Source organism: Oncorhynchus keta, chromosome 10 (assembly GCF_023373465.1).
Source record: "Oncorhynchus keta strain PuntledgeMale-10-30-2019 chromosome 10, Oket_V2, whole genome shotgun sequence".
In the NCBI taxonomy this organism is placed as follows: domain Eukaryota; kingdom Metazoa; phylum Chordata; class Actinopteri; order Salmoniformes; family Salmonidae; genus Oncorhynchus; species Oncorhynchus keta.
This window is the reverse complement of record NC_068430.1, coordinates 41,053,150-41,077,443: the sequence shown is the minus strand read 5'-3', so window position 1 is coordinate 41,077,443 and position 24,294 is coordinate 41,053,150. Positions and strand designations below refer to the sequence as shown.

Below are 24,294 nucleotides of genomic sequence, written 5' to 3'. Positions count from 1 at the left end.
ACCATTTATCTCCAATAAACAGAAATACACATTGGTTGGAAATTGGAATTGTGTGCGTGTCACTTATCTTCTCACCAAATATTGAGCTTCCCTAAACCCAAAATAACTGGCGGAGCTCGGGGCTGCCATTTCGCTGAAAAACGAATCCCATATTGTAGAACATCCCTTGTAAAAAAATACATTTTAAAAATCGCACACTGCCGCTAGATGGCAGACTACAGCTAAAAGTTTAAATGCACCAGCCTACTGGTAAAACTTGGAGGCTCCAGGTGGGGGCGAGCTGCGTGTCCCCATGAGTGCATTTGTCTCCTCCTCGATTGTAGCAGGCAGCAGCTAAATTGAAAACTTATTTGCTGCATTCAGATCACTGGAATTTCTGTATAGCAGCCACGGCGTAGACAGATCTGTGCTACCAACAATCGAATCAAAGGAAACCCGCTTCGGTTTGCAGAGTAGAACCGACTCCTGCTGCTACCACCATGGATGATTTAGGTAAATTGTGATTGTTGTTATTTCCTAGCTAGAGCTATCGAATTGTTTCCCATCTTTTCTTACTGCCAGATTACCTGGATATCGCTCGTTCCTCGGCGCACAACAAATCTGTTAATAGCTATAGTACAGGACAACAAATGTCGCTAACGTTATAGCCAGTTATTACCCAGCTGTAGCTATCCTATTACACAGCGTGGGAATCGGCAGGTTGCAGGCCCGCTGTGGTTCCGAAATTTTGATTTTTGCCTTGGCGTCATGGAGGGAGCAATAGGCTAGACATCCAATTCGTGATTATTGTGAACTCCTGATAGCTGTGAAGCAATGCTCGCACATGTGTTTTCAAAACCCAATTTGAACATAATGTTAGCAATGTACATGCACATTAGGATTCAGCCTCATGTTTTTAAGTGACTCGTCACATATTAGTTGATTTGCATATCAACTTTTTAATTACATGACAGATTGCCAATCTGAATTTTGCGAGTCGGTATGCAGTTTTGCCCGGTGCTGACGGGCAATGCAACTAAATGATGACAGCGACTATGCATGCACTCATCTTGCAACACTCGCACTTTTCATGACATTCGGTATCTGGTGACCGAGGTGCACACCTCTGCTACTTTCCAAGTTGGGGCGTTTGTTGAGCCATAAATGTGTAGCCTCAGGTTTGAAGAAATCTGTTAATTCTAGTTCTCTGCTGCAGTTTGTTTTCTTTTTGCGTCTACTTATTTAAAGAGTTCATGCGTATCTCTCAATGTAGATGTTTTATATTGAATATTTCTGTTCCCTTTATTTATGTATTTTTTAAATTATATTTTTTACCTGTAACTGTGTGAGCATCTGGGTTTCCCTTCTTTCCTATTTAATCTAAAGCCAATTATGGGGTCCATGTGCAGATGATGAGTAGGGAGTTCATTCTGGTATTTGAGTGCCTGTCATGCAGAAACACAACGCCCCCCCAGCCCAGTTTGGACTCGTGGGGTTCATTGTGCATGCTGTCCACAGTGTGACATCATCTGTTTTCTTACAAAATGTATGAATCTGCTTTTACAATGAACGTCCTAGCTCCACACGAACTGACCACGGCTTATGGGCAGATCAGTGTCAGCTCGCAACCTTAATGGATTTATCAGTGAACACTGGTGAAAACCTGAATTAACTCGCCTCCCAAAATAGCTAGCCTACAATACATGCTATTGGTTTGCTGCTAACAGCATGGAATGGTGGTGCTGTTGCTTCTGTCATCATTAGGGAACCTCCACAAGTGATTAGAGAGTGCACTCCCAGTTCATAATTGTATCAGAGTCTCAAAATAGACCACAGCAGTGTGTTTACAGGTTTTGCACACCCAACGCTCACACTCATTCAGCAATGCAATATTGCATGGGGGGAATCGTATATGTGGGTGTGTCGGGGTCTAGGTTTGTCTGTTGGACATGGAAACCATGAGGTTAAATTTAGTCAGTCATCTGAAAAACACATTATTGGATGCAAAAAAAAATGCATTTAATTGGATGCTAAAAATGGTTCAGAATAACAGCTTAACTTCAAGACAGGTAATAAACTGTTCTGTAAAAGACATGTGGCTCATGCTATTATGGTATTGATATAGGATGCCATGTAATGTGAGGCCCCTTTTAAAGGTCTAATTTGATTTTGGATGTTAAAAAAAATTGCCACGCCGACACTTGCAGGACCGAGCGAAGCGGCATCGCATGAAATGCAGGAGAACAGCGTCGTACCTACTGAGTCTTTTGCCTGATTCACATACTATATTGGACAACCTGAACCGTACTGTACTGGCTCAGATATATTCTTTCCACAGTGTCCTTTCCAGCGACTCGATGCATAACCAGGTCATCCCAGTACTGCTCCACTCGGTTTTGCTCAGTTTGACTTGGCTCTGTAGTGTGAAAAGGGCCGTAGTTTGTTTTCCACTCGAGTTGAAAGGGGCACTAACAACTTACCTATGTGACTGCGCCCACCTCAGTGGCTTAGTTGAAATCATACACCTCTTCTAAATGACCAACGGGAAATCACCCTCCCTTCCAAATGTTATCCTTAGTGCCCAAAGAAAATCATGCCATGAATGTTTGTCACACTAAACCCTGTCAATATTTATGGACACACAGGTTGTGTCCCAAAAGGCACCCTATCCCCTACATAGTGCACTACGTTTGACCCAAGCTCTATGGACCCTTGTTGAAAAATAATGCACTTGTATAGGGAATATGTTGCCATTTGGGATGCAGACACCGTCTCCACTTATGTAGTTGAAGGGCTTCTCCTTAAAGCTCTCCCTCAAAAATGAAGAGTTTCACAATCTAGTGTGGCTTTATGGCCATGCAGTGAGGGGTTGTAAATGTTGTCATAGGGATTCCGAATAGCTTTTAGGGGGGTTTGAGGGCCACAACACATCAGCAACAACATATTCCCGAGAATGGAAGCTAAGCTGTATCTTATACTGCCCATTTCATAATAGAAACACTTGGTAATTCATGTCTTTTTTTACCCTTGCTTTCCTAGTTCATCTCATGGCTGAATGAGAGTTTAGGACCAAACTTTACCAAGTAATTACTCAGTTATTTAATTGAAAAAAGGACTGGTTAAGTGAAATGTTTACCGGGAAGGTTTTCCTTGGTAGGCAGAGGTATATCATGAAAAGAGGGGCCAGCAAGTTTGTCCTCGTCTCTCTCTGAAGTGCTGAGGCGGCAGCCCCCAGGTAGCCTCTCCCTCTCTCACACACACTTTATGGACTCCGTTGTCTATTTCTGGCACCCTCACCCTCACTCAAACCACACAACCCCGACCCAGGCCGGGCTCCTATGCATAAACAAACCACACACACACAAACGCAGGAGGAGGATGAGAGGTGTGGTCTCACACGGACATTCAAGCACACCCTACTTCCTACTCCTCTTAAATGTGTTTTCTGACTTGTCAGTGAGTGGATGTGAGAGGCAAAAACACACAAGACCACTCAACTAGTGTTATGTCCCATGTGTTCCACATTTTTACACTTACACCGCACAAGAATATAAACGAAACATGTAAAGTGTTGGTCCCATGTTTCCTGAGCTGAAATAAAATATCCCAGAAATGTTCCATTTGCAAAAAAAAGCATTTTTCTCTCAAATTCTATGCACAAATTTGTTTACATATCTGTTAATGAACATTTTTAATTTGCCAAGATAATCTAACAGGTGTGGCATATGAAGAAGTTGATTAACTTCATTGGGATAGGGGGCAGCGTTTTCACTTTTGAATTAATAGCGTGCCCAGCGTAAACTGCCTCCTACTCAGTCCCAGATGCTAATATATGCATATTGTTAGTAGTATTGGATAGAAAATACTCTGACGTTTCTACAACTGTTTGAATGATGTCTGTGAGTATAACAGAACTCATATGGCAGGCAAAAACCTGAGAAAAAAAACAAAACAGGAAGTGGGAAATCTGAGGTTTGTAGTTTTTCAACTCCGTCCGTATTGACGATACAGTGGAATATTGATTACGTTGCACTTCCTAAGGCTTCCACTATATGTCAACCATCTTTAGAACATTGTTTGATGCTTCTACTATGAAGGGGAGCTGAATGAGAGGGGAATGAGTCAGAGGTCTGCCAGCAGTCACGAGCTCAGTCACGCGCATTCACATGAGAGGTAGCTCCATTTCCATTGCTTTTCTACAGACAATGGAATTCTCCGGTTGGAACATTATTGAACATTTATGATAAAAACATCCTAAAGATTGATTCTATACATCGTTTGATATGTTTCTACGAACAGTAATATAACTATTTTTGGAATTTTCGTCCAACCTTTCCACTGGAAGTTGCGCGTTTCGATTTGTTTACCAAACACCCTAACAAAAGGAGGTATATGGACATAAATTATGAACTTTATCGAACAAATCAAACATTTATTGTGGAAGTGGGATTCTTGGGAGTGCATTCTGGTGAAAATCATCAAAAGTAAGTGAATATTAACAATGCTATTTCTGACTACTGTTGACTGCGCAACATGGCGGATATTTATTTTGGCTGGTTTGGGCTCTGAGCGCCGTTCTCAGATTATGTTTTTTCCGTAAAGTTTTTTTGAAATCTGACACAGTGGTTGCGTTAAGGAGAAGTTTATCATAGGTTCCATGCATAACATTTGTATTTTCATCAACATTTATAATGAGTATTTCTGTAAATTGATGTGGCTCTCTGCAAAATCACTGCATGTTTTGGAACTACTGAACATAACACGCCAATGTAAAATGAGATTTTTGGATATAAATATGCACTTTATCGAACAAAACATACATGTATTGTGTAACATTAAGTCCTATGAGTGTCATCTGATGAAGATCATTTATCTCTATTTGTGCTTTTTGTGACTCCTCTCTTTGGCTGGAAAAATGGCTGGGTGTTTCTGTGACTTGGTGGTGACCTAACATAATCGTTTGTGGAGCTTTCGCTGTAAAGCATTTTTGAAATCAGACACTGTGGCTGGATTAATTAGAATTGTATCTTTAAAATGGTGCCTAATACTTGTATGTTTGAGAAATTAGATTTTTGAGATTTCTGTTGATTTGTATTTGGCGCCCTGCAATTTCATTGGCTGTTGTCGAGGGGTTCTGCTAGTGGAACGCAGGTTAAACAGCATGATACAGGAGACAATAAAAGGCCACTCTAAAATGTGCAGTTTTGTCACACAATACAATTCAACAGATGTCTTAAGTTTTGAGGGAGTGTGCAATTGGCATGCTGACTGCAACATCGTTTTAGAGAATTTGGTAGTACGTCCAACCGGCCGCACAACTGCAGACCACGTAACCACGCCCGCCCAGGACCTCCATATCCGGCTTCTCCACCTGCGGGATCGTCTGAGACTAGCCACCCGGACAGCTGATGAAATTGTGGATTTGCACAACCGAAGAATTTCTCCACAAACTGTCAAAAACCGTCTCAGGGAAGCTCATCTGCATACATATCATCCTCACCAGGGTCTTGACCTGACTGCAGTTCGGCGTCGGATCTGAGTTCCAAGTGGGCAAATGCTCACTTTCGATGGCCACTGGCACGCTCGAGAAGTGTGCTCTTCACGGACGAATCCCGGTTTCAACTTTATCTTGCAGGAGGCATACAGAGTGTATGGCGTCGTGAGGGCGAGCGGTTTGCTGATGTCAAGGTTGTGAACAGAGTGCCCCGTGGTAGTGGTGGTGGGGTTATGGTATGGGCAGGCAGGCAGGCAGGCATAAGCTACGGTCAACTAACACAATTGCATTTTATCGATGGCAATTTGAAGGCACAGAGATACCGTGACGAGATCCGGAAGGCTCATTGTCGTGCCATTCATCCGCCGCCATCACCTCATGTTCCAGCATGATATTGCGCAACCCCATGTCGCAAAGGTCATGCTGCCTTAACCAGCTGCAGCATTGGAGCTAGCACATGGACAACCAGAGCTTTGACAGCAATGTGAGTTACACCTACAGGTGCAATCTCAAAAATGTATGTCCCCTGTTACCACAGTATAAAAATATGTAAACAACCGATGCTCACACAATTGTCCTTACTCCCTCACTCACTGTGAGTGAGTGCAAACAATAACCCCCCTCTCTCTGTTCAGCCTTGACAATCAATGCCTTTTAGCAGAAATCAAACTTCGAATTGTGCCTCTAAGAAATCAAACACACGTGCTCTATTTAATGCCCGAGAAGCCGGTGTTCGGAGGATATATAGGCACGGGTGTTGTTCGGCTCAAGGCAAAGTCGAGCACTATGCCGTTCTGCACAATGCGTTTCTAGGACTAGGGTTATAGTGTAGCTCTACATCAGCACATCCACCACTAACACACCCTCAACTTCCGCAGTTGAGGGCGTGGCCATTTCACATCTGAATGTGCCCCCTGCTAAATGTATATGTACGTGTGTTTCCTCAAAAGCTCAAACAGGCCAGTTTGAAGTGCCGTTGGTGCACTGGGCTGAGTGAGAGAACTCGTTGTTACCCCTGAATGAGAACTGACATACACAGACTCCTCCTGTCATCTGGTTCTAATGTTCACCATTACACTGCACACGGGACCACTACAATAGCGTGTGTGTGTGTGTGTGTGTGTGTGTGTGTGTGCGTCAAGTAAATTGATATAATGTTGGCCGAAGTTTATGGGAATAGAATATGCTTGACATGGACAGTGTGTTTTACTGTATTTTAAAGGGCTTCTGTCTGTGTTGTGTCAGTGAGAGGGCTCAGTGGAATATCTTAGTTGTCACTGTCTGTTTGTCAGTCTTGCCGGAGGGAGATGGCCCAAGGGCCAATGTGTCATTTCCTCTCGTAATGCAAAAGCACAGCAGCCCCATGTCTCTGAGTCTGACTTGATCTGTGTCTCTGACCTATGTGTAGCCTTTGTCTGGGAGGCTGCATGTGACTGAGTGCTTTCTTGCGTGTGTGTGTGTGTCTGTGGTGAGGCATAAGTGACCAGGGCTAGGGAAGCACAGTGACTTGTGCTTCAGGTACTTCTAAGACTGTTTCCCCGGGTACTATTATTCCTTGACTAAAAAGCACTTTGGAAGGAGAATCTTCATTTAAAAGGGCTGTTCAGTCCAGGACTAGGATTATTCTAAATCCGGGAAACAGACCCCGAACATTCCAAATTTGATGTAGTCTTAACTTTTACGATTCACAAGTTCTATCCGTCACTTGTGGGAGAATGTGGTTCTGTCTAAATGTGGCCATGCCCACATCGAAATCTTTCCTTTTCTAGTGGTAAGTGAGAAGTAGCCTGGGACTGGTAAGTCTTCAGACCCCTTGACTTTTCCCACATGTTGTTACGTTACAGCCGTATTCTAAAATGGGTAAAATGAAAGCGATACTCAGCGTTCTACACACACTACCCCATAATGACAAAGCACTTTTTTGGGGGGGGGTGAAGGCGCAGTTAAGCGTTAGAGGCAGAAAATAATAGGTCTACATTTCTAACATGTTTTCACTTTGTCATTATGGGTGGGTGAGAATAATCTATTTAATACATTTTTGAAAAGGGCTGTAACAGAACAAAATGTGGAAAAAGTCAAGAGGTCTGAATACTTTCCGAAGGCCCTGTAGACGTTCAACAAAGTCCTCCACTTGAAACAGTCACCCAAAGTTTTCTGAAGTAAGATCCTCTTTTTCTTCCTTTGTGGTGGTGACAATGCCTGTGAACTACGCCCAACATTTTAGGTCAGCTACAAAACAATCACATCTATGTACACTGAAACAACTACTGCTTAGTACAGACCACGAAACAATGGCGGTACAAACTTCAACCAAACACCTCTGAAATGAACAATCGCCATAATACTGCAGCGCCACTGGGCGTATGTTGAAAAGACAACCTGTCGAAGAAAATTCACACTTTGAAAGTGAAACACTTCAACGGCCTGACTTCACTGAGAAGGAGGTAACAGCTGTTTCAGAGCTAGTGAAAGGCCCGACTTCATCCGTCAAACAGCACACTGTCCTTCTGTATTTGGGCACAATGCAGTCCTTTTTATTAGGTGTGTGTGTGTGTGACAGTGCGTTTCGTTCTTATGTGGAGTTCTTAGGAGAATGAACAACATGCGCGGACGGTGGAGAGTTTCTGTAGGTTCCAATCATCTGCTGGATCCAGTTATAAGGCGAGCTGGACCAATCCAAACTCAATTTCCAGTTGTCTCCTCTGACAACACTGATTACAGATTAGGACTATAACCCACTGCTGCGGGAGATGGGGGCTTCTACGTCTGCGGAAACAGATTTCCAGGCCGACTACTGCTTAATAGAATCCTCCCCTACTCAGTCCGAACCCTTTCACCCTCTCACTCTCCCTCTCTGGCACTTAAACAGCGCTGATTGTTTTCCAGCCGATGATGTGGCCTGGCGGGATGTTTGCCTGAACTTTATGGCGTTTCAGGGGCCGTCCCCCTCCTCCATCTCTTATTGTGTCCAAGACGGAGGTTGACAAAGGCAGGCCTGTCTCGGACCCTATGATCAACACTGGCCTCCAGAACAGAGACAGTACCGCTCAGAGCCCAGGCAGAGACAAACATCAAGTTGATCAGTGGTCTAGTCAGCAGCCCCCAACCCCATGGACTAGTATGTCTAGACCTAGTAAAGTGGTCAGTCAAGCCTCTTGCTCATTGTAAACAGTGTGGATTCTTATGCATCTCTGCAAATTTCGTGAAATAAGACATGGGTTGTAGTCATTCACGCAAATTCTATTGCCAGAAATGCACGCAATAGTTTGAAAACATTGCATTTGGTCTTGGTAATTTGTTTATGGATTAGAGATGAGAAGCTGAAACTGGAGTGAAGTGTGAGATTGAGAGTAGGGTAGAGAGAACATAAGTGGGTCTCCCCCTGTGCAGAAATGTTTGATCTCTAGAGTTGGTACAATATCCCGGAGGATCTTTGACCTCGGTTGTGTTTACTAGGCACGAAACGGAAGGAAACCAACTGAAACAGAGAGGGACTAGCCGAACTAGTGTCCAATGAGAAACACGTTTTCGTTTTTTTCATTGTAAAACGTTTTGCAACTATGTTCCCTTGTGAATACGACACAGGACTTTTCTGGTGGATCATTAATTGAGATGTTTTTATTGCTTATGTTCTGGTTTGCAATGTGGATGTGCACAGGGCCCTGGCCAGAAGTGTTTCTGGTGCTGCATTGGTGCTTGAGCATTGCGCAAGTGTTTGGATGTTACTGCACTTTGGTTAGAGTAGAGGATGTCTGGGCCACATAGCCCGAGGATATGTGTTAAAGCCCTTTGAAATGATTGCTGTGGACAAGGGCTCACTTGAAAAAGAGATGCCCATCAATCTCAAATGTGACCTAAATTTAAAGAATGCGAGTGTGTGTGTTTGGAGAGTCCCATCTGAAGTGAAGTACTCTTGAGTCATTTTCTCTTAGTCTGTCTGTGTGCTTGTGTGTCAAGTCACTATTTTGAAAACCGTATGGGTAGTCATGCATGTCATACTCCATCCAGAAATATTCTAATGCTCCTAATAAGTCTCGAATTAGCCTGACTGAACAATGTTTGTATCTTATGGTGCAATTCTGGGGGCGAAATCCGGTATCTGTGACAAACAGATACCGTATTCCCAGGCATGTGAAATCCATAGATTAGGACCTAATGAATTTATTTCAATTGACTGATTTCCTCATATGAACTGTAACTCAGTAAAATCTTTGAAATTGTTGCATGTTGCGTTTATATTTTTGTTCAGTGCATTTAGTAGGGCGAGGACAGTACCTTTTTCGCAATACTCATTAGTATCATGGCAAGGGAACAAAACAAGAAGTGAATATCTTTAGGAAAACAGCCCTAATGTTGGAAACAATGTCATCCAGTCGCATTTGTTTGTTTCCCATTTATTTTCCCAGCTAAAGCCCACCTTATTTTACAGCATGTTTTAAAGGACCAAATAGTTCGGTCTGATTTGTGTTGTAATTTTCGCCACGGAAAGAATATCACGAAACTGGTATCGTCCCGGCCGTACTTTTTTAGAACCTACTGTTTACTAAAAAGTACATACTGTACTTATCATCCGTACTGAGAAGGCGTCATCTTAGATGCGTGATCACACTTGTTCCCGGCCGTTCGTTCATTTTTCTAAAGAGTGTCCCCTATTCTGATGATCAGCTCTTGTCAAACATTGCTAGCTGTGAGAATATTATTCTCTTCCTCAATAGTGTGCAGTGAATTCTATTAGATTAAAAGCCGAAATGAATATGAATTCCTGGCATTTAACCCTTTAACTCGTTGGAACTGGCCTGTATGCATAGGGCTAAATTGAAATGTTTCTTACAGAATAAATATGGAAAGCATATGCATAACCAGTAGTCAAAATAAAGAACCCTTGAATGAGTAGGTGTGTCCAAACTTTTGACTGGTACTGTAGCTTGAAGATTTAAAAAAAGAGTAATGTGCAAATATTGTGCAATCCAGGTGTGCAAAGCTCTTAGACTTGCCCAGAAAGACTCCCAGGTGTAATCCCTGCCAAAGGGTGTTCTAACATGTATTGCCTCGGGGGTGTGAATACTTATTTAAATTAGATATTTTTGTATTTTATTTTCAATAAATTGGCAATAAAGCTATAATTTATCACTTGTTTAGGCAGAAAAGAATAAGTCTACATTTCTAACATATTTTCACTTTGTCATTATGGGTGGGTGAGAATAATCTATTTAATCCATTTTGAATTCAGGCTGTAACACAACAAACTGTGGAATAAGTCAAGGGGTATGAATACCTTTTGAAGGCTCTGTAGCTAAAGTTATAAAATACTATCTTACAGTGTTATGCTTTCACAAGGCAATTTAGACAAACCAATCCGAATGTTGGTGCTCATTGAAAAGGAGTCATGTGCCATGGCAAATTTTCTTCACAATAGCAGACATACTGTAGGCTCAGTCTGTTCAGAACAACCCAGGGTATGACGACATGTCATCTTGTAACTGCACATCAAACATAGAGATCATAAGCGTTGACACTGTATATGAAGTGAGTTCCATGATTTGGAAATGTGAAGTTCACATTTGAATTTATGGGTGTTTGGCTTGCTTGTATGACATCAAAGCAGTATTTATTATAATCCTCAATGCCTCATCTTTCAAAATACATCAAGTCATTTTCATTTACAGAATTTCCCTCTCAGACAACAAACATTTGCAAAAGTTGCCCAGTTTCCGGCAGGGATGGGTCACTTCTTGTCACGCGCATTGCTCAAGTTAAGAATGGCGGTTAGTGAAAACCCATACAGCACTGTGAAGCGCAGAGCCAGGGCTCTGACATCATCTATAGCATACAGCCACTACGTTCCAATTTAGACCCTTATAGAGCCCCACAGTAGAGGTGTCATAATACCCATAAAACCTAGCAGTCAAACAGGGAAATGATTCTAATTGGTTTACCACTGTTCCTTTTTCCCATGGGGGATTTTAGAAACACTTCAAATAAGGGATGTGTTTAGTGAAGGCTTATCACAGTGTGACGTTTTGGTAACCATGTAAATCTCTCTCGGACAAGGTGATTTATCAATATATTCAGCTCAATTTGGTCTCTTGATTCAAAAAATGCTCATTTGCATCAGAGTAGACTACAAATCCCTGCAAGCTCCTGCACGTAATCTCTAGCTGACACCTTTGATAACAGTTATTGTGTGTATTTAAAGCTTGCACAAGACAGAATTGTCAATTGAAATACATTTTGCAAATGTATTCATTACTAAATTTAGCTAACATTAGATAAGATAGATTCTTAACTTTGCCTTGATTCGGCAGTATCGTCCAGATCATCACGTAATATTTAGTTCTTTATGTTAACCACGCTATCAAAACGTCACGCCAGGGTAAGCTTACACACAACACAGCCCGTATTTTAAATGTTTCTAAAATCCCCTATGGGAAAAAAGAATGTTAGAAAAACGATTGGAACCATTTATTTGTTTGACTGCTTGGTTTTGTAGGGATTATGACTCATACTGTGGTACTCTATTGATGCCCAAATCTGCCATTTTCAACCCGTATAGGGGTATAAGTGTAAAGGGCTACAGATTACAACAGTTTAGAAATTTCACATATTATAAGACATTCTATTTTCGTATACCCAAAAAGCCTGCTATTTAGAATGCACGTATGGGTATTCTTTCACGGCAAGTGATTATCGGGAGTGGTTAAGTTTCTCTAGTCCCATCCCACAGCTGTATAGCAAGAAAGTGGCAGGGTGCCTGCTTTATTTTTGTTTGAAACCCAGGTTGCCACATAAATCCTTTAAAAAAAAAAGTATTTTCTGAAATCCGTTATGTAATTGGCTCATCCAGGTTTGCAGTTTGGGTTGTCTGCCCTGTCCATAGCATGTGTATGGTGAGGTTGCCTGTGTGAGTGTTTGCACTTGTTTTAGTGGTACTAGGCACCTGTGAATATTGTAGCAGAAGCAGCTGGAACCAATGATGCACACACCATTTCAGCCTTCTGCTGCCTGCCACTGATCTGGAGGTATGGGTGTGGGGGTGTGTAGGGGATCTCTCCTTAAATAGCTTGCCAGCTCGGCTCATGTCATATTCAAAGCCACTCTGCTGACTGTAAACCGTTTTAGTCAACTTATACTAATGCTGCAGGCTCAACACTGTAAATGCATTTAGTATTAAATCAGGAAAGCTTTATCTACTGGTAGCCTACAGATGTAGGATCTTAATTTGAGCCAGTTTGCTACAGCAGGAAAATAATCCTGAAGCAACATGAAATGTGAATTATTATGTGGATTATAGTCAATGCCCATTTTTTGTACGGGTTGATGTACTGTTTTAAGTGGAAATATACTACAAGTTTGTATTTCCTGTTTTTTTTTCGGCAACAAAAGCGTGATCAAATTAAGATCCTACATCTTTATATCCGAATTGACTTTCTAAATCTCTGCTCAAGTGTTCAACTCATTGGAGAACCAACAGCCTTCTAAACATATGAGCAGGGTCATTTCTGGCTTTATTTCATCTCTCCCATGACTTCTGCAATCCTCACACCTTCCCCCTTTTCCTTCCTTGCTTTCTTGCCAGTCAAACTCCTCTATTCTCTCTCTAACTACCCCGCCCCCCACGCTTTCTCGTATTTAAAAAGCAAGCAGGCGATAGCATGTCAGTAATTCCCAGCACACCTCGTTGCCCATCAGATAAGAACGGAAGGAAGAGAGAGTGGGGATATACAGTTTATGCACAGATGGATAAAGGCAGGCATGTTCAACAACCTAAACCATAGCAGATTCTCCCTCCATCTTACACTCCCTCTGTCCATTCTCTTGTTGTTTGAAATACTGTATTAGGGCTTTTTACAATACATGCCCCTATACCAAGTAGCCTATTTTTAAGATGGGAACACACAACACAATGACATTTAAAGTACTCATGTTGACCTCTCATTCTGCATAACAGTGCCCCCCCCCCTCCCCCACCTTTCTCTCGCTCATAACTCAATGACATTTAAAAGCTCACTGTTGACTTCGCATTCTGCATAACAGTCCATTTCTCTCTCTCTTTCACGCTCTTTTAACAATTCAATGTCGCCCTCTTCAGTCTGCAACAGACACTGGTTGATCTAGAATGAAGCAGAATGGTGAACAAGACCACTGAAACCCATATTAGCTTGTGTTTATATCCTAAGCAGCAACACATAATATCATCCAGCATGAACATTTATAGTGAATAAAACATTTGTGGCTTACATAAGAGAATAATTAGGTGATAATGCACGAGAAACCGGTGTTTGGAGGATATATTGGCACGGGTGTTGTTAGGCTCAAGACAAAGTCGATGGCCTGCAAACCGTGCTAATATATCCCTCAAACACCGGCTTCGAAGGCATTATAACTTTTATACAACGGATTGCCAACATATTCAAATAATGATTGACATGTTTTCATTAAAAACATTATTTTGCTGAATTTATTCATACTATTTCATCCTTCCACAAGATATAGTCCCGACACAGATCTAGTGTTGCTACCTCAGCCGGCTGGTCATTCCTTCTATTGGTTCGGTTGCTAGAGACGGGACCCAGTCGTTCAGTCTTTTTGTTCTGTGCCTATGAACACGACCCAGTCGTTCGTTCTAAATGTTTTATTACCATACTGGCTGGCAACGTTCTTATGCCATGTTTGCTAGTTAGACATCTACGGCTAACTTACAGTCACGTCAAACAGTGCAGCCAGAATAACAACAGTAGCTGCATTTGCATTTGTTTAAGCTGTTTTCTAGTGACATTTATTTGGATACATCCATAACAATGAGCAAATGAGGCACGATTTTGCCTGGCATAGAAAATGTGCTCTCTCGTCAGGACACTGTTGTTCAGAGGAGCTAGCCAACAACACAGCTAACACAATCGCTTCAAACTGAAGCTGGAAAGACTGAAAACTAGCTGCACTTCGTTTTCACCTTTTCAGCTGGCATAAAAAATTATGCCAGCTGAATCATGATTTGGACTAGCCTAGAAACGCTGCCTGCCTGCCTGTCTGTCTCATCCGGACGCGTTCATCACTACTACTATTTAAATGTTGAAACAATGTTGGAGAGACAGACAGCAAGGTTTATACAAATCTCTGCTGTTGAATACTAAATGTTATTCTAAAAGAAATGTGAGATAATGTCATAGATTTAGCCTGTGGTAACTTGTGGAATAGACACCAGCTGGAATGAGGTTTTAACCAATCACCATTCAGGATTAGACTCGTTGTGTAAAGCCTCTTAAGGATCGAACCCTTTAAAAATATATATATATTCCCTGAAAATGACATACCTGAATCTAACTGCCTGTAGTTCAGGCCCTGAAGCAAGGATATGCATATTCCTGATACCATTTGAAAGGAAACACTTTGAGGTTTATGGAAATGTGAAATTAATATAGGAGAATATAACACATTAGATCTGGTAAAAGATAATACAAAGAATAAAACATGCGTTTTTTTGTATTTTCTTTGTAGCGTCATCTTTGGCTATAATGTATTATTCCAGCCCAGGCACAATTTAGATTTTGGCCACTTGATGGCAGCATCAATGTGCAAAGTTTTAGACTAAGCCAATGAACCATTCCATTTATGTTCAGAATTTTGTATCAAGACTGCCCAAATGTGCCTAATTTGTTTATTAATAATTTTTCAAGTTCATGCACTGTCCTCAAACAATAGCATGGTATTATTTCACTGTAATAGCAACTGTAAATTGGACAGTGCAGTTAGATTAACAAGAATTGAAGCTTTCTGCCAATATCAGATATGTCTATGTCCTGGGAAATATTCTTGTTACTTACAACCTCATGCTAATCCCATTAGCCTCTGTTAGCTCAACCGTCCCGCGGGGGACCCACCGATCCTGTAGAGAATTTATGACATGATCCGATGGAGAATTTTGTCTGTTGTGTTAGTATGGAAAAGCGAGTTTGTTAGCTAATTGTTGCCTAAAAGCAAGGCATTTTTGAAGACACGATCATTTACGATAAGCAGTGTCTTGGCAAAGGCCTGCTTTTTAGCTGGGTGGGTAGAAAATGAGACATAGTGGGTAGCACTGGGATAGCCTACCCAAAGAAAGTGCTGAAAACATCTTTGCTCACTATTTAAGAAGAAGATGTAGATCAAGCTGTAGGATGAAAAATACCAGAGTTTTTGCGCAGGTACAGCTGACTAGCGCTTGCAAACGCTACCTAGCAACAACAACAAACAAAAACGTTTTTTAATTTAAAAAAATTACAAATCGGTTCTTTGAGTCAAAGTATAGATATAATATAGTCCAAAATAATATTGCGATATGTAACTTTATTAATAACACTCAAAGTTTATCTTCATTCCCTCTTCTCCTCCGGTTCTCTCACTCTTCTCTTAAATCCCTTTTCTCTTTTTCCTCTGTCTGGATCCCTTCATCTTCCTGCCGTCTTCTCCTAAAAAAACACACACCGTTAATTTGAACAGGGAAGGAGCCCCCACGGTCTCACCAACCCACTTCTACGCTCTAGGGAGGGGCTTCCCCTCTCTCTGTGTCTCTAACTCTTTCTCTCTTCCCTGTCTGGCCTTGTAATGAATCCTATGTGACTCTATATGCTCAAGGCGGCATCGTAATAAATAAATGTAAATACCGCTCACCGTTAATATGAACAGGGAGGGAGTCTCCACGATAATAATAATATAATAATAATCACACCAACCCACTTCTAGCCTTTTCTCTCTCTCTCTCAGATTTCTTTCCATTCTCTTTTCTCTTTTCTTAGTGTTGTGGCACCCTTCAACTCACCTATCTTGGCTTACAGGCTTCATTTCATTCAGGTGTAGTAGCCCTATTTGGTATCAGTATTTGGTTACGATACATTGCAAGGAAAAATCTAGAACATTCTTTATGGTTGCTGATCCTGCAGTTTGGTCATGCTCTTCACCCAAGCACATAAAGCTCTGGTGGTGTGTATATTTAGGGGCTTTAGGCTTCTTATTTTAGCCAGGGGGTCGCTCAACCTCTTACCCGAGGGCTCAAGTCGCCCTAGTTACCGTCTGTTGGGCGACTGGTTTATGAACTTCAATACGGCTCATATCTTTTTACCCTATTACATTTAAGAAATGTATTCTGTCCGTGATGTTCTCTTCCAAAGGAGTCAGTATTTCTTCAAGGGAAGAGGATTTGTTTAGTATGCAGAGGTTGAAATGCTATCTCCCAGCTGCAGGCGACTCGAGGAGACACTCCCTCATTCGGGGTACTTTTGACTTTGCTGCAGTTTCATTCCCGGCCACTGAGGGACTTAGTTCCAGACAGGAGTGCAAGGTCCTTGGCCAAGTTCCAATATGCCAACTAAGTCAATGATGCTATGTGTTTGCCAATGAGAGGCTTTGAAGCCACCAGTCGTCAATATTGGCACTCCCCAGAAGGAGCAGTCCTCCATAGGAATTAATGTAATTTTACAGTATTTCAATTAAATGTAAGTATTATGTTATTGTAGTGGCGACAGTAACATTAGTACTTTCAAAAAATTATACTTTAAGGAAATTTATTTTTTATATTTTTATATATGGATGTTTAGCTCACATAATGTCATTTAAAAGTAAGCATTAAGGTGTCTGTAATAGCATAAAAGTGGAAAAAAAGATGTAAACATTAATAAATGCATTTCTATAGCTTCCAAAATATGTTTTACACTGGTGGGAGAATGCCAAAATGGAGGTGTGGTGGCTTCAAAACAGCGCCCCTATCAGTCATCTAGTGTATAAATAAATCATTGCTTAGAATTAGTTCCCAATACCGTGTCTTCAGAACGTATTTACACCCCTTGACAGTAACCACATTTTGTTGTGTTAGTCTGAATTTAAAGTAGATTAAATTGGGATTTTGTGTCACTGGCCTACACGCAATATCCCATAATATCAAAGTGGACATTGGAGTTCAAGAGTAAAAGTTTGCTGAACAAGTCATATTATAAATTACACGGACTCATTCTGTGGGCCAAAATTCTGTTTAACATGATTTTTGAATGATTACCTCATCTCTGTACCCCACACGTACAATTATCTGTAAGGTCCCTCAGTCGAGCAGTGAATTTCAAACTCAGATGCAACCACAAAGACCAGGGAGGTTTTCCAATGCCTCACAAAGAAGGTAAGTGGGTAAAAAAAAAAAAAAAAGCAGACATTGAATATCCCTTTGAGCATCATCAAGTTATTAATTACACTTGGATGGTGTATCAATACACCCAGTCACTACACAGATATAGGCATCCTTCCTAACGCTTAGTGATTTCACCATGAGGCCAATGGTGACATTAAAACAGTTAGAGTTTAGTGGTTGTGATTGGAGAAAACTGAGGATGGACCAAGGACATTGTAGTTACTCCACAATACTAATCTAAATGACCGAGGTGAAAAGAAGGAGGCCTGTAAAGAATAAGTAAAACTGCCAAAAATGTGGCAAAGAAGTTAAGTACTGAATACAAAGTGTTATGTTTGGGGCAAATACAACACATCACTGAGAACCACACTTCATATTTTCAAGCATGGTGGTGGCTGTATCATGTTATGGGTATGCATGTGCTTGTCATTGGCAAGGACTAGGGAGTTTTTTTTAGGTTAAAAAGAAACTAAATAGAGCTAAGCACAACAAAATCCTAGAGGAAAACCTGGTTGTCTAATTTCCAACAGATACTGGGAGACAAATTCACCTCTCAACAGGACAACAACACAAGGCCAAATATACAGTGCATTCGGAAAGTATTCAGACCCCTTGACTTTTTTCCACATTTTGTTACGTTACAGCCTTATTCTAAAATAGATTAAAATATTTTTTTCCTCATCAATCTACACACAATACCCCATAATGACAAAGCAAAAATGTTTTTTAAATTTTTAATTACAGCCTCGAGTCTTCTTGGGTATGACACTACAGGCTTGGCACACCTGTATTTGGGGAGTTTCTCCCATTCCTCTCTGCAGATCCCCTCAAGCTCTGTCAGGTTGGATGGGGAGTGTTGCTGAACAGCTATTTTCAGGCCTCTCCAAAGATGTTTGATCGGGTTCAAGTCCGGGCTCTGGCTGGGCCACTCAAGGACATTCAAAGACTTGTTCCGTAGCCACTCCTTCATTCTCTTGGCTGTGTGCTTAGGGTCATTGTCCTGTTAGAAGGTAAACTTTATCCCCAGTCTAGAGGCCTGAGTGCTCTGGTGCAGGTTTTCATCAAGGATCTCTGTGCTTTGTTCCGTTCATCTCTGCCTCGATCCTGTCTAGTCTCCCAGTCCCTGCCGCTGAAAAACATCCCCGTTGCATGATGCTGCCACCACCATGCTTCACCGTAGGGATGGTGCCAGGTTTCCTCCAGATGTGACACTTGGCATTCAGGCCAAAGAGTTCAATCTTCGTTTCATCAGACCATGGAATCTTGTTTTTCATGGTCTGAGAGTCTTTAAGCAGGCAGTCTTGTGTGTTTTACTGAGGAGTGGCTTCCGTCTGGCCACTCTACTATAAAGGCCTGATTGGTGGAGTGCTGCAGAGATGGTTGTCTATCTGGAAGTTTCTCCCATTTCCACAGAGGAGCTCTGTCAGTGATCATCGGGTTCTTGGTTATCTCCCTGACCAAGGCCCTTCTCCCCCAATTGTTCATTTTATTCGGTCGACCAGCTCTAGGAAGAATCTTGGTGGTTTCTTCTGTTTAAGAATGACCTTCAATGATGAAGACATTATTTGGTACCCTTCCCCTGATCTGTACCTCGACACAATCCTGTCTCGGAGCTCTCCAGACAATTCCTTCGACCCCAAGGCTTATTTTGTTTTTCAAGTTGTAGAAACATCTCAAGGATGATCAATGGAAACAGGATGCACCTGAGCTCAATTTTGAGTGTCTTAGCAAGGGTCTGGGGATCTGAATACTTTCCGAATGCACTGTACACTGGAGTTCTTACCGAGATGACAATGGCTTGAGAATGGACGTCTAGCAATGATCATCAACCAACAGATATTTAAGAATTTTAATGTTTACGGTTTGTACAATTCAAGTGTGCAAAGCTCATAGAGACTTACACAGAAAGACTCAACTGTAATTGCTGCCAAAGGTGATTCTAACATGTATTGACTCGGGGATGTGAATACGTATGTAAATGAGATATTTCTGGATTTCATTTGAAATACATTTGCGAAAATGTCTAAAAACATGTTTGCACTTTGTCATTGTGGGTTATTGTGTGTAGTTGGGTGAGATTGTATATATTGTTTTCTCCTCCATTTTGAATTCATGCTGTAACATAACTAAATGTGGAATAAGTCAAGGGATATGACGACTTTCTGAAGGCAGTGTATATTGTTTCATTCTGAGTGATATTTGAGTTTGGATATTGTAACAGAGCCGTGTGAATGGCTGGCTATAAGCTGCTGTGTTTTGGCATGTTCCAACTCAATCCTTTGGCAAGGAGGACTGACACAGGCCTTTTTGTAGGCCTCCACACAAATGCTAATGTCTACAGCAATAAATTTAAAAAACTAACTCCGTATTGCACAACCTGTTGCAATCAGTTTCCTTCATGATCCGAGTCCTCAGAACTACCAGAAACAATAACTGGAGGCTGTCCTAAAGACTGTCCCTCATCCACTTCTTTGCTGGCAGGTGTACTAGCACACAACCTTCCACACAAAAACCTTCAGAAACCCATTTTACTTGAAATCAAACGGTAATGGATCTTTGAGCGTTTTCATTGCCCAATAAGAAGCCTGACTCTAGATGCTGAGGTTTGCTACTTCCCTCTGGGCAGTTGGTTTGTTGTTAGACTATCTATCTCCCCTGAGAGGCAGTATCTGGCTGTAGTTAAATAAACACCCGGCTCTGCTGTATCCAGAATCAAATCCTCTGGAATGTCTACACTGTCTCAGAGTTGGTGAGCAAACCCTTCTGCTTCGGAAACCCTGTCATCATCTGGCATGCTAATGACGTTAACTCCAGCCAAGTGGATCTGTTCAGTAGCGATCACCACTGTCTGTCTTTGGCATCCATGATTCCCTGGGCCATGGGATACGCTCGGTCTGTCTCAGCCTCTCCGTACTGATGAGGGAGTGTGTTGTGTTATGTTTTTAAATGAATTGGTCACTGAAGTCAAGTGCACCTGGACTGAACCTTGAGACCGACAGAACAAGAGACGCAACATATATTCCATCACTTTCACAACTTTTTCACAACGTTGCCTTTCCCAGGCTTTGGTATAATAAGTTGTCGAGTTCGCTCTACTTGCCTAGTTAGCCGACCGTTCTCGACAGCAGTCGTGTGAGTGAAAACAAACTCTTACCTCAGCCTTCATGGAGCCAAGAACACTGAAACTTCAAACTTGCATAGCTAGGGGTAAACCTAATCCTCCTGCTGCTACCAACGTGACGCCTCCCCTCTTTCCTCCCTCCTTTCCTTTCCTTCCCTCCTGTCTCAGTCTCTCATTACCAGTCTCTGGTGCTAGTTAAGGGTAGCAGTTCCTGCCTGTCAGCCAGTGTGTTTGGGTTGCTTTCTTCTTCCCAGTCTTCCTCTGCATTCCTGTCTTCGTCCTTCCGGGGTGTGTATGTGCTAGTCTTTATCGCCTCAGGTATGTCGTTTCCACATATGTGAGTCTCAAGGTTTTCTTTTTATTTCTCACCTTTTGTCGGCATCAGTTTTCAGCGCATAATGCTCCAATCATCTTATCAGTTGCTTGGTTCAGTGTGGCAGTTTATTGTTGACTTCTTCAAGTTTAGGTGTATATCGTTCACAGTTCATTTATGGATGTGCTTTTGTTTGTTTTTCTGTTTCAATGTTCTGACTGAAGCAGAGTCTATTTAAGACAGTAGGGTAAGTATTATTAGTGAAGAAGGGGGATTGCATTGCACACAGTTTTCACACACTTGTGAAATCGGAGGCATCGATTTAAGATCTTAAGAGAAGTGTCGGGACATGGTTGTGTAACACAGTAGAGGTGGTTTACAGAGTGGGTGTGGATGATGTCGTCTTCCTCAAGTTCTCTTCAATGCCCACAAACTGTCTGGGAGGCTAATTGGCTTGCCGTTTTGTTACCTCGGATATAATGGCTGCATTTAGAGGGGAGCTGGGGATGTGTGGTGTTGAATCCCAAATTGGGTTTGGTCCATGTTTCCAAGGCATTGAACGGACATGATCTAGAATCTAGATGAACCAATCAAAGGTTGGAAAGCAACAATTGGTTGGCCGTGAATACAACCTGGGCAGAGAAGGTTCTGGTAGTAGGCTTACTCTTTAGATGAAGGTATACTTAAAATGATTCACAAAATGTTTAAAAGTAGTATATAAACTGTTTATTAATAGTTTGTTTAAAGGGTGTCTGAATGTAAAGTGTTACCATAAATGCTTAATAAAGTCAACATTTTAATGTTAAGGTACCGAGGCTTTCACGTGTGGCCACTGTTCACTTCACACTCTATTCTTGGCAGTGGAACTCTGGGAGCAGCAGAGTGAGTGAACCAGTGTAAGTGTACTACAGCAGGGTAAATGAGTAACCAAAGGAGTGGTGCTGAGTGGTGACATAGTCCAGATGATTCAGTGAAGTGGATTATTTTCTAGTCTGCTGCAATGTCTGAATGTTATTCCCACCTGGCTGTGTTTGGACACGTTGGGAAAGCGTCTGGACCTCACACGGCCGGGGGTACTTACTGATGACCAGTAGGAGGATGATGATGATGAATGGTCAAAGGTCATAACTCGGCTTAGCAGTTGAGAAAATAAACTTCCACAACAATGAAGTTTGAAACTTCAGTAGATTAGGGGTTCACTGTCCGGCACAACATTGTGGTACATTAGATGATGGGAGATCTGGACAGGATAGCCTAGGTTTTAAAATGAAACCTCTCCTTGAGAGATGCAATCAAACAAGCAAATGGGATTTCCCGATGTTGAGTGTTGTCAAACTTGTCAGTGATTTTCTGCTTACAGCAGGCCAACTGTTGGTTTTAAGATTGCCACTTGCTGCATTTGAAAAATGGATCTTACTCTCTATGTTCCTAGATGCTTTGCTGGCGGACTTGGAGTCGACAACCTCCCACATCTCCAAGCGGCCGGTGTTTCTGCCGGACGAGACGCCCTACTTTTTCCCCACGGGAGGACCGGCCTCGTCCCCTGTACCCCAACATCCCTCTACTGAGGCCCTGAACGGAACCGCGCTCGACCCCCTAGAATCCACCCGCTCATCCACACAGGTACATACTCAGGTACACCTTTGTGTATATGTCATACAGTACAGTACATACCCAAAAGGCAGGTGTGGTGCAGGCTTTTGTTCAAGTAAGTTACATACCCGGTTCAACTAATAAAGTATTGGTGAAGACTATGAATGGATGATCAAAAGCCTGTATCCACATGACCCTTTGAGGGTAAAGTTGAACACCACTGACATACACTCATTTACCACATGACCCATCTGGACCACTCACATACTGCACTTCTAAATGTGTCTTAACTCTATTTCTTGAACTGCATTGTTGGTTAAGGGCTTGTATGTAAGAAATACATTTTGATTTGTACCTACCCTTTCTTAGTCCTACAGCAGTAGCTCCCCCCCCTTACCCCAAAGTGAAGACGACCACGTCTACAGGTAAGAATGCTAATAATAACAATACACTTTTGTTTGTGTTGTGTCGCAAGACAAAATGAACATCAGATGTCTGTTACTGATGTTTGTGTCTCTGTTGGTTTCTGCAGCTTCCCCAACAAGCAAAAGAGTGCAGAGGCTGCCATGAGCTCCTTCCTGGGCAGCAACTTGTCGGAGTTGGACCGGCTGCTTCTGGAGCTCAACGCTGTGCAACACAACACGCCCTCCTTCCCGACTGAGGGTACGCTATACCATTATGTCTGCAACCCAAATGGCACCCTATTTCCTAAGTAGTGCACTGCTTTTGACCAGGGCTCACGGGTCCAAAACTCTTTTTGGTACATAAAGCATTTAGCAGGCACTTTGTCTTTGTTGAAACTAAGGGAATACTGTATGTAAAGATGTATATTTCTCCATCTCTGTTGCAGAGGAGACAGCCCCGCCCCTCCCCTCTAGCAGCACCACCCACTATGTGCAGGAGAACGGGGTTTCGGGGGCCGGCAAGGTGCCTCCCCCCACCATGGAGAAGCCCAAGCGCAGCGTGGCCACCAGGGTCATTGAAGACGTGCGCCCCAGCGTTGAGAGCCTTCTGGACGAGCTAGAAAGTTCTGTGCCCTCCCCCATGTAAGGATTAAGGCGTCCTCGTGCTTCCCAGTTTGAGCACATACAGTGGGGCAAAAAAGTATTTAGTCAGCCACCAATTGTGCAGGTTCTCCCACTTAAAAAGATGAGAGAGGCCTGTAATTTTCATCATAGGTACACTTCAACTATGACAGACAAAATGAGCAAAAAAATCCAGAAAATCACATTGTAGGATTTTTTATGAATTTATTTGCAAATTATGGTGGAAAATGACACTGTACCTCAAGTTCTGGGAAGACCGTTTCATCTTACACACTGATTGTACGATTCTCCTGTGTGTTTCTCATGTTTGACTGTGGTCATTTATGGCCTAATGTTTGTTGTTTTTATTTGATTAATTAAGTTTTTATCATTTCACTTGAGAAATACTGCACCAGCCTCAGATGTAAAATTGCACGACTAAGATCTCCTTGACAAAAAGGTCAAAATTATTATTTGAGTTATGTTAGATTAATTCTGACTATTTTGTGGAAGTATATACTGGCTGCGTCATCATCACAAGATGGATAAATTGTACAATTGCCGCGATTTTCAAGAAAATGTATTTTAGGGGAATATGCGAGCATATTTGTTCGGTTC

The 24,294-nt window shown here is 42.0% G+C and overlaps 1 protein-coding gene across 1 annotated transcript in view; it reads left to right on the top strand.

The window, feature by feature from the left end:
• The first annotated feature begins 301 nt into the window (after positions 1–301).
• LOC118388747 (mucin-5AC-like) overlaps positions 302–24,294 on the top strand; it is a 47,779-nt gene continuing 23,786 nt past the window's right edge. The window contains exons 1-5 of the mRNA XM_052526055.1: positions 302–492; positions 22,491–22,681; positions 23,021–23,076; positions 23,184–23,314; positions 23,502–23,697. Coding sequence (XP_052382015.1) covers positions 480–492; positions 22,491–22,681; positions 23,021–23,076; positions 23,184–23,314; positions 23,502–23,697 — 587 coding nt within the window. The 5' untranslated portion in view covers positions 302–479. The remainder of the gene's footprint in view (positions 493–22,490; positions 22,682–23,020; positions 23,077–23,183; positions 23,315–23,501; positions 23,698–24,294) is intronic.